This window comes from Asterias rubens, chromosome 13 (assembly GCF_902459465.1).
Source record: "Asterias rubens chromosome 13, eAstRub1.3, whole genome shotgun sequence".
NCBI classification, from domain to species: domain Eukaryota; kingdom Metazoa; phylum Echinodermata; class Asteroidea; order Forcipulatida; family Asteriidae; genus Asterias; species Asterias rubens.
The window spans coordinates 4,978,259-4,989,766 of NC_047074.1; the positions used below are offsets into that span (position 1 = coordinate 4,978,259).

General features: G+C 39.9%; 1 protein-coding gene across 1 annotated transcript in view; it reads left to right on the forward strand.

Moving 5' to 3' along the window:
• Window positions 1–10,807, forward strand: part of LOC117298647 (organic cation transporter protein-like) — an 18,720-nt gene extending 7,913 nt beyond the window's left edge. Inside the window, exons 4-11 of the mRNA XM_033781965.1 lie at window positions 3,642–3,872; window positions 4,505–4,701; window positions 6,000–6,284; window positions 7,375–7,509; window positions 7,807–7,892; window positions 9,458–9,578; window positions 9,870–9,942; window positions 10,498–10,807. Coding sequence (XP_033637856.1) covers window positions 3,642–3,872; window positions 4,505–4,701; window positions 6,000–6,284; window positions 7,375–7,509; window positions 7,807–7,892; window positions 9,458–9,578; window positions 9,870–9,942; window positions 10,498–10,740 — 1,371 coding nt within the window. The 3' untranslated portion in view covers window positions 10,741–10,807. The remainder of the gene's footprint in view (window positions 1–3,641; window positions 3,873–4,504; window positions 4,702–5,999; window positions 6,285–7,374; window positions 7,510–7,806; window positions 7,893–9,457; window positions 9,579–9,869; window positions 9,943–10,497) is intronic.
• Window positions 10,808–11,508: the final 701 nt, after the last annotated feature.

An 11,508-nucleotide genomic window follows, 5' to 3' on the forward strand; every position in this document is an offset into this window, starting at 1 on the left:
AGGTAAGCTTTTACCCCCCTCTCTCTCTCTCTCTCTCTCTCTCTCTCTCTCTCTCTCTCTCTCTTCTCTCTCTCTCTCTCTCTCTCTCTCTCTCTCTCTCTCCTCTCTCTCTCTCTCTCTCTCTCTCTCTCTCTCTCTCTCTCTCTCTCTCTCTCTCTCTCTCTCTCTCTCCTCTCTCTCTCTCTCTCTCTCTCTCTCTCTCTCTCCTCTCTCTCTCTCTCTCTCTCTCTCCTCTCTCTCTCTCTCTCTCTCTCTCTCTCTCTCTCTCTCCTCTCTCTCTCTCCTCTCTCTCTCTCCTCTCTCTCTCTCTCTCCTCTCTCTCTCTCTCTCTCTCTCTCTCTCTCTCTCTCTCTCTCTCTCTCTCTCCTCTCTCTCTCTCTCTCTCTCTCTCTCTCTCTCTCTCTCTCTCTCTCTCTCTCTCTCTCTCTCTCTCTCTCTCTCTCTCTCTCTCTCTCTCTCTCTCTCTCTCTCTCTCTCTCTCTCTCTCTCTCTCTCTCTCTCTCTCTCTCTCTCCCTCCCTCTCTCTCTCTCTCTCTCTCTCTCTCCTCCTCTCTCTCTCTCTCTCTCTCTCTCCTCTCTCTCTCTCTCTCCTCTCTCTCTCTCTCTCTCTCTCTCTCTCTCTCTCTCTCTCTCTCTCTCTCTCTCTCTCTCTCTCTCTCTCTCTCTCTCTCTCTCTCTCTCTCTCTCTCTCTCTCTCTCTCTCTCTCTCTCTCTCTCTCTCTCTCTCTCTCTCCTCTCTCTCTCTCTCTCTCTCTCTCTCTCTCTCTCTCCTCCCCCCCCCCCGCCCCGCTACTTATCCATAAGAATGAATTGCTGGTTCCTCCTATCAGGGTGTTTGAGCATGAAACCAGTGCCGATTTCACTAACGTCACCGTTTGCAATCTTCATTGCCACACATGCCGCGCAAATTGCTGTTGCATGAAAAAAGTCATCACGAAATAAAAATTCAATTAGTTCCATTTAGTACAAAATTAATTGTGTATAACATTTTGTTAATACGTTTAAAGGCATTGGACACTATTTGTAATTACTCAAAATAATTGTTAGCATACAACCTGACTCGGTAACAAGAAGTGGAGAGCCGTTTGTGTATAGTTGTGAGAAACAGCTCCCTCTGAATTACCGTATAGTTTTCAAGAAAGAAGGTAATTTTCCACGAATTTGATTACGAGACCTCAGAAATAGATTTTGAGGTCTCGAAATCAAGCATTGAAAGCACACAACTTCGTGTGACAAGGGTGTTATTCTTCCATTATTGTCCCGCAACTTCGACGACCAATTGAGTTCAAATTTTCACAGGTTCGGTATTTTGTCCATAATCGGCGGGCCTCGGCGGGTTTAAACCACTAACATCATGAAATCCTGCGCATTATGACACCCAATTAGAAAATGTGCATTATGTTAAAGTATTGGGTGTGATTATTTAAGACAATTTATAGTGGGACAGACATGAATGAGATAATCAAAAAATGTAACAGAAAGTTGCACATGTTGCGTTTGTTTACGTTCTCATAATCTACCTGTGAATGATCTATTGGCAATTTACAAGGGTTATGTTTGACCTGTTTTAGACTACTGTGTTCCTTTGTTCAATGGTAATCTAACTAAAGAGCAAGTAAACAAATTGGAACGTATTCAAAAAAGGGTGTGTCGGATAATTTTTGGTAAGACTTATTCTACTTATAGGGATGAACCCTTGAAAACCGTCAGAGACAAACGGTGTAGCGATTTTGCTTATTCAATTGAAACCCATCACCTGTGTAGAAATTGGCACACCAACAAAATTAATGACCCACCCAGATGTAATACATTTAGGTACAAACAAAGTGCAATTCCTCAAATCGTCAGTCTTTTAACTGCTTTTAATATAATTATGTGCGTATATATAATAATTGTGCCTACTGGGTTTCTACCAATGTATTATTGACAATGTATATAACAATAATGTCTTGTTTAATATCCTTTTCTTTGTTAACTTCTACTTGATGTAATTTTTGTTTAACATATGATGTTGACATTTGCAATTCACTTTTTAACTGCGAGACATGTTGTAATAAACCATTTTTGAATTGAATTGAATTGAATTGAAAATGTTGAGATACACCTAGTGAGAAGACTGGTCTTTGACAATTACCATGGTAGTCTCCAGTGTCGTTAATGAAATCGATAAAAATCTGACAACGTAATTAAATTCTGCGTATAGTTATGTACTAGAAGTAGTCTTCTTTCTACAAACATCTGTCAAAGTCTCACACTGTCAAAAGAAAAATCGTTAGAAATACAGGCCATTCTGAAAAAAAATCTATAATACGATACTCTAATTATTTTATTGGGCTAAAGCTTACCAGCACAATACGAACTATTCGTGTAGCCTAATTAATTTCCATATGATATAGTTTCGAGGTTAAAAACAGCTTTTTAATTAATTTTTAAAAATTCCATTCAAATTCCAATTAAAGGTCTATTATTAGCAAATTTTTGCATAAAATGACGACTGTGAAATGCACCATGATATGTTTGTTGATGTGTTGGATGCCACTTGAGGTCTCGAAATCAAATTCAAATATTTTAGTGAGAACTTAACTTTTACTTGCTTACTCGCAATGTTTTATACAATCAACTGCTCTTCATTGACTTTTATGCTGACAATTAATTATTTTGAGTAATTGCCGATAGTGTCCTGTGCCTTTAAAGGCAGTTTTTGACACTATTGGTATTATTAGTAACTCAAAATAGTTATTACCATAAAATCTTTCTCGGTAACGAGTAATGGGGAGACGTTGATAGTACAAAACATTGCGAGAAACGGCTCCCTCTGAAGTAATGTAGTTTTCGAGAAAGAAGTAATTTTCTACGAATTTGATTTGGAGACCTCAGATTTAGAATTTGAGGTCTTGAAATCAAGCAAGTGAAAGCTCACAACTACGTGTGACAAGTTTTTTTTTTTTCATTGTTATCTCGCAACTTCGACGACCGATTGAGCTCAAATTTTCACAGGTTTGTCATTTTATGCACATGTTGAGATACACCAACTGTGAAGGCTAGTCTTTGACAATTACCAATAGTGTCCAGTATCTTTAACGGACAAACTATACGTCAAGATGTAAGACTACACCACTAATAAAATCTAAACACAAAATGGCGCAGTTTGTCATAATTTGCTATCAACTTCTTTGCGAGTAATCAGTCGTCGCTAAAAATCGTTTTGCGCTGAGCAAATTGCTCGCAAATATTTAGTAAAATCGTTATCCTTTAATAATTAAAGGCGGTTTGGGTACAATTATGAATGGTGGACAAACAACATGGCATCACTATTGCGTCCAAGATATTTTTGAAGAGCTTTGGCTACTTGCAGTGTAGCTGTAGCCGAAAATGCCGTTTCGGACACGGCCTGTATCAACTGCGAAGCAAAACTTCAAAGATAAATCGGTTTCAAAGATTTCACTTTGCAGAAGTCACACACGTACGTCCAATATATTTTTGAAGAGCTAGAGCTGTGACTATGCAGTGCTGACTCTAAATCCAATGCAAAGCACTTTGCATGGGTTTAGATGCAAGGCCCAACCTGTATTAAAATATAGCTTTCATTCTGTAGTCACACAAACTTACTTTCGTGTAACTGTCATCTTTTTCTTCCATAGCTGGACCTTGTCTGCAAGGACAACATCCTCCCGAGTACAGCACAGTCTATTTTATTTTTCGGCGTCTTGACGGGAGCGTTTGTCTTCGGGCAGCTCTCGGATCTCATCGGCCGTAAGACGGTGCTCCTGACCGCCGTGTTTCTGCAAGCCATCGCCGGTTTCATTATCTACTTCATCTACGTCTACCACTGGTTTGTGGTACTGTTCTTTTTCATCGGAATGTTCGAGCAGGTAACTCCAATTCAAATCTCTTGTTGATTCTACAATCAAGACTGTTTTCTGAGGAAACTTAATTCCTGCCTTCCGCTCCCCTGAGATATTCCCATCTTTCCTTCTCGTAGACACTCAGGACCAGAGTACCAGCCTAGGCCTAAGCGAAAGCCCAAAGCCCGAGCCTTAGGCCAAGCCAAAGCTGAGCCCAAGCTCAAACCCAAGCCAAAGCACATTCACAAGCCAAAGCACAATAATAAGCCCAAAAACACAACCCCAATCCAAAGACTATGGGCCCAAACCAAAGTGCAAGCCCAACCCGAGCACAAGCCCAAAACAAAACACAACCCCAATCCTATAAGCCCAAAACAAAACACAACCCCAATCCTATAAGCCCAAAACAAAACACAACCCCAATCCTATAAGCCCAAAACAAAACACAACCCCAATCCTATAAGCCCAAAACAAAACACACCCCCAATCCTATAAGCCCAAACCAAAGCACAAGCACAATTCAGACCAAGCACACGCCCAGGCCCAAGCCTAACCCTAAGACTAGTCTAATAATTACCTTGACAATAACCACGCGATGCCCTTACCTTCGAGTTTGGTTTCATCATAATTCATAATTGTATGCTTATTAATGTCAAAAGGGAATGAACTTGACGGAGTTTGTCCTGATTATGGAGATGTTCTCCCCGAACAAGCGAACTATAGCCGGGTGCATTAACAGCATAGCTTGGGGTGTGGGTGTGACCCTATTAGCAGGCATCGCGTACTTCCTACGTGACTGGAGGAAAATGCAGCTGGCCATCTCCCTGCCTTGCCTGATCGCGATACCACTCTGGTTGTAAGTAGATACTCCATTATTGACTTTTTAGGCAATATCCGAATTGACGGCTACGGCTGTTGCTAAGTGTGTTGCTAAGGACAATATATCCTTAAACGTATGATGAGGCAGTGATCAAGCCGTAGCCATAGCCACCAATTCAGGTACGGCCTTATTGTCCCCAATATTTCAAACCTATTACTGCATGTTTTGAACCAAACACCTCTGGATTAAACCGTGCCGGTGTGCAGAGATTCTGTCCCCCATACGGCAAACTGTGTATTCCTGATAGCGCCCTCTTTTGAAAAATCCTCCTTCAGCCCACGTTAATTTTTCATTGGGAAAAGAATCCCAAGCGGACACTACCCTGGGGCACGGCACCGGTGCTCTACCAACTGCCCTATTGATATATATACGAAGGGCAAGAAAACTTAGTGTACATAGGCCCTTTTCCAAACAACGGCTTTAGCTTTGGATTCGGCTTCAGGCTCCGTTCTCCCTTCTGGAGTGGAATATGAATATACAATTAACTATGGTCTAGCAAAATTAGTTTCCACGTTATTTACAAATTTGAAAATAAGCCCGACCCGAGAGGGCGCTGTTCGTGACGTCAATCGAGGCGCGATGAATCGCATGCAGTGCCAACACAATATATAGTGGTTGGCGCAAGCTAAAAACATGCCCTCAAAGTTGAAACAATACCTGATTTTTTTTTTCACGTTAAACAAATGCTCCATAAGGTTTGTAACGTCTTTCAGGTACCTTCTTCGACCTCCCCACTGGCTGGAAAAGATATTGGGATGGCGTCATGTTTTAGAAAAGAACTTTTCTCTTCATGTCAAAATGTGTAGTGTATTCCGGAAGTGTTTGCTGCACAACACTGGAAAAGACGTCGGACCGGACCACTTTGCAAACTGACCCCATCTTTAGTTAATTTGCTGCATCCATCAGCAATACACCTGGTCGACATTGCCGTAAAATGCAAGAAAAATCATTTTTCGACACGTACAAACTCACGACTAGGACTTAAATGTACTTGCGCGTACGTGTGTTCGATGTTCGATCGAGGCAAAATCTGCCTCGATTGACGTCACAAAATGGGTAGGCGGAGTCACCCTCACACAACTATATATATATTTTTTAAACATTTTTTATAAATCATTAAAAACAATTACTCCTAAAAATATTTTATTGTTCAGAAACATATACTCTAATGTTTGAAGAAAAAACAATTCTATTTCCAGGTGACTTTAAAGTGAACTAAAATGTCCTTGTTATGCTCCACTCTCGCAGTTATTTAAACTTTTGTTTTTCCGCAGCATTCTTTACGAGTCCGTGAGGTGGCTTTTGTCAAAAGGACGTAGCAAAGAATCCTTCAAAATCCTCAACAAGATCGCCAGAGTGAATAACATCACCCCACCTGCGGATGGATTCGTACTAACCCTCGAGGATAAGACCATTCGCGAATCGGCACCTAATGACGTCACATCTAGCTCTATCTCAGCAGCACCTCTGGTCGTCGACAAAGGGAAAACGTACACGGTGATCGACATCTTTCGGAGTTGGATAGTCTTCAAGAACTTAGTCATTATGAGCTTGTCGTGGTAAGTAAAGTTTATTGTCATACCTGGGTTGATTACCAGTTAAACTCGCATAAACTGTGTAGCTTTTGGCAGGATACCTCTCTGTATAATGGCTGTTACATGACGTCATTTGAGTAAGGCGCCCTTGCCTATTCGTCAATAGACTTGTCCCAAGTCCCATCCCGTGAGAGTCATTTTATTTACAGTCCCATGCCGCGGAACTATACATTTTGACGGTGAGAGGGCGCACTGTTTTACGTCAAGTTTGCAAGTTAGCGCAATATGCTTTGGAACCTCTCGCACGAGAACGTGACTTCAATTGTCTGATTCGTCAAAGGAAAGTTGTTCATTGGCCAATCCTAGACAGCGCGAGTACAAAATCTGTGCGTTTAACCTCTAAGGTGGCGGCTGGATGACGTCAGCGCTCAAGGTCTATATATACAAATAATTACTCAACAGGATTGATTGGAGAATTGAAATAATTATTTTAATGAATACAATAGGTGGTAAATCGTGATTGTTTTTGTTGTTAGGATATGTTCCTATTCTACCTATAGGGTTTGTACATGGATTTCGAGATCAGATAACCTTACACTTACGTTATTTTGGTTATTTTGATCGGTGCAAGTTATATACCATATAACTTTACACCTTAACTTAGTTATGTGAAAATATGACGTCATAGTTGCGTCAGTCTTACCTGTATAGATGTTTGTTGTTGTTTTTGTGGCGAGTCGACGACCTCGTTATTTGCAATAACGTCATGCAATGATTCCGTTAAAAAGCCTGAAATTTGGAACAGGGTTCTTTCAGGTAGTTTCCTATGTTAGCAAGTAAAGTAAAACCTAAATACAGACATGGGTCTATATAGTTGCACCATTTCCCAACAAACAGCAGTTTGTCCTAGTGCTGACGCCTTTCATTAACGACAATTATTTAAGTTTATCTTCCCCGTCTCTCAGTTACACGTCGACATGACCATTTGCCACATCTCGAAGTACTATTAGTCTATTAGGAGTCAACCCGACCCCACGTCGCATAATCTTGTTCAATATTTAGTTGGCAACTTAGTTATTAAAACTCTTATGTTACTTTTGTCTTAATGTTACAGGTTCGTGAACAGTATGGTGTACTACGGCGTGTCACTGTACAGTTCCAACCTCGCAGGAGACAAATATCTCAACTTCTTTTTGTTGAGCGTTGTGGAGATACCAGGTTATGTCGTCACCATGTTCACGATGATGTGGTACGTTCATTGGTCAAATGTACAAAGGCTCATTTGCATGTCTGGTACACTGACTCAATATTAAATGTGACAACTTCCTTGTTTTGACTATTTAATTAAAATGGATACATTCCGTTCTATTGTATATAATTTTTGTTTTCTAAAAGGTTTAAGCAAACTAAAATAAAATTCGTTAAAATGAGTTGAATACAGAAATGAGCAAAATAAATGTATCTGTCCACCATGCAGTTGTACGAACACGTAAAACGAAAGACAGCAAACTTTCTGATACGTATAAATTGTGCCTGTTTCTTCCAGGTGGGGTCGTCGACCGTCGTTGGTATTATTTCACATAGTCGCTGGTGTTGCTTGTATAATCACGGCTTGCCTACCACGTGAAACAGGTATGTATGTACCTCATGAGACCGCAAAATTCAAACCAAACTAAAAGAGCTTGCCTTATTTGGGCTGCCATTTTCCACAAATACAAACAGCGCCCTCAATGGGTAATCAACGAAGCCCTCTCATTTGCTAAAGAGTTGTGCTGGCGCGCGCATGCACGTTTCCATTGTTTAACCTTAGCGAAGAGTCGAGGTCGAGATCGAACTCAACTTCTGGTATTTAAAGTCATCAGATCGGGGCGTGGGTTCATATCCTGGTCATGACACTTGTGTCCTTGAGCAAGATTATATAATTGCTTTTTTTTCACTCATGGTACCTGCGAGAGCAGAGGTTGAAATTGTGTTTGAAAAAGTCACGGCAGCCCAGGGGCTTGGGTTCAAACCCTGGTCCTGAAAGTTGTGTTTTTGATGAGCAAGATGCTTTGCTATAATTGCTTCTTTTCACCTGTGTTACTTGCGAGAAGAGAGGTTGAGTTTCTGTTTGAAAAGCCACGCAGCCCAGTGGCTGTTCACTCCCCAGGGCCCTGAGCAAGAGATCTGTATAGAAGGGCCATTCCAGCGTTACGGACATTACATTTCAGACAGTTTTCACAAGTTCAAGAGCTCAGCAACATCTGCAAAAGTTTATCGAGAATCTTTCATTATCACAACATTGTAGTCCATATAGAGACCATACACTGTATCTCTTATTCAGTTAGATATCACACATTAATGCTGATGTTATGGCCATTACTTTTTTTACCCTTTACATTTGTACAAAAGCCTGTGAGTTTTTGGTTCCCATTAATGTATTTTTGGTACCATATAGTCAATACGATATTGTGTGAAAGATGTGGAGGTACATTTTGACAGAATTTGTCGCAAATTTGGTCTCTAAAGTACAAAACATAGCGTTACGGGTATTGAATTTGGAGCGTTTTGTACATTAAACTTCTGACCACTGTTTTCTTTCAGAAGCTGAAAAAGTATTGAAATTATGCATTTTTTTTCTTCACTTAATCATAATATAGATCAGTTAAAGACAATGGGCACTATTGGTAATTGTCAGAGACCCGTGTTCTCAGTTGGTGTATCCCATCACAAGCATAAAATAACAAGCCTGTGAAAATTTGGGCTCAATCGCTCATCGAAGTTGCGAGAAAATGATGAAAGAAATAACACCCTTGTTCGATGATTTTGTGTGCTTTTAGATAGGAATAATTATTTTAGTGAGAAATTACCTCTTTCTCAAAAACTACGTTTCAGAGGGAGTCGTTTGCCAAAATGTTTTATACTATCAACAGCTATCCAATGCTCGTTACGAAGTCAGTTTCAAGTTAATATTTGTTTTGAGTGATTACCAAACGTGTATACCTTCCCTTTAATTGAGTTTCAGTTGAAAACTAAGCATTTATACAAAGTTCGTTTTTTTTCACTTTGACATATAATTTTCTGTGGAATTGCCAAAAATTGTTCTCGTGCAGGTAATTTAAATGGAATAATATTCACTAAAATATCCGTTTGAGTTCAATTTAAAAGTTTAAAATGTTTCAAACCATTGCTATTCTGTAACTATTTTGTCTCCGCAGGTGATGGTACTGATTTTTTCATCCCACTAATTATACCAGCAATGTTTGGCAAGTTCTGCATCACGAGTAGTTTTTCCGTAGCTTTCTTGTATGGAGCGGAGATCTTCCCCACCCCTGTCAGGTAAGAGGTTGATATTTTTAACCTCGCCCCCGTGTGTGTGTGACAGCCATAATACTCTCTAAATGTAAAAGAGTGAAAACACCACCTATTAATTGTGTGACCGCTGTTCATATTGAACGAAAGATGTTATTAATGTAGTAGTGACATTGATTGACACGTGTTATGTATGTTAGGTTGTTAACTCTCCATCTTTACTTGTCAATCATTGGACTTGACTATAACAGAAGGTCTTGGACCGACCAGGCTTAATAAAAATACCGTTCTGGCAGTTACGTTGATTTTTGTTTTCAGGAATATCGGTTTCGGTATTGCGTCAATCTGCGGTCGTGTAGGAAGCATTCTTGCACCTTTCATTATCTATCTCGTAAGTATAAAAAACATTTTTTTTTAGGATACCAAGTTCGATGGATAACACAATTAAAACCAACTCATCAATATTCTGCTTCCAAGAGTCCATTCACTTCTTATTCTACTACACTGTATAGTGCTGCAGCAGAAGACAATATTGCTTACAAAGTGTCTGCTGTTAAGAAAGTATGAGCAGCACACCAGTGACAGACTTTAAATGTGATATCACATTTTGGCTGGTACCCTTTCCTGGTTAGCGCAGTGTTGTGCTTAGCTGCTCTTTATGCTTGAGCGGCTGATGAAATCAGACACACGTCACACCGATTTGTTTAAAGGGTGGAAAACAAGACAGCTACTTTTTTAAAGAACTGTGTTGCCCAGTATTTTCTAACGAATGGACAGCCCCAAAACACAATTCAGAGTTTATGAACCATTTTATGCAAATGAACCTGTATCTTTACATCTTAAATATGAATGTAACTGTTATATTATGCTGTATCAGCCGATAATGATCTACAAAGCAAGGGCGCCCTCTTCTGTTTACGTTAAACAATGCTCTCTGTGCATACAGGAAGAATATTCTTCCTACCTGCCGCTCAATATATTCGGAGGGTTGAGCCTCATTGCGGGCGTTTTGGTTGTGCTGCTTCCGGAGACGAGAAATAAACCCCTTCCGGAGACAATGGAAGATGCCGAGATGCTGGGAAAGACTCGACCAATCAAGAGTGAGCTCAGCAAAGGGGGCGTGGCCGAGGACTTGAAACCAAGAAATGGGATTGTCAATAATGCTATGGAGGACAGCGATTGGTTATAAAGGAAAGAAACTTTAAAATGCTGTTTTTATTCCAATGCCCAAGCTCCAATGGATGTTTGCGTGAATCGTGCCGTAGGGGAAATGGTGAAACACTTCTTGCGTTTACCGTGGGTCTCCTAATATCGTGATACCAGAAAATTTACCCTTATTATGTCCAATACGTATTCTATAGCCGACTTCTTTCATACGGTGAATCGATAGCAAAGAATCAGAATTGTTATTAATTTAAATATTTTTAAAAACAAAATCGCTATTTTCCGGATTGTCGCTTGTCCATGTCCGACAAAGTGCCATTAAAGCATTACCAATTTAACTTATTAATGTTGTTAAGTGCATTGAAATATCAGTGTGCATATCCCGTTTCACGTAATGAAACAAATATTATTTTCCGGATTGTCGCTTGCCCATGTCCGACAAAGTGACATTAAAGCATATAAAGTGCATTGAAATATCAGTGTGCATATCCCGTTTCACGTAATGAAACAAATATTATTTTCGGGATTGTCGCTTGCCCATGTCCGACAAAGTGCCATTAAAGCATTTCCAATTTAACTTATTAATGTTGTTAGGTGCATTGAAATATCAGTGTGCATATCCCGTTTCACGTAATGAAACAAATATTTAAAAAGAATACGTATTTTATAAAGGCACTATACATTATTGGTATTGGTCTTACGGAATGAACCAACAAAACCTGTACAGAGATACGTTTTACAAGTACAATTGTATCAATTTTAAGTAGTAGTTCTGTAAAGATGTTCATGCTAA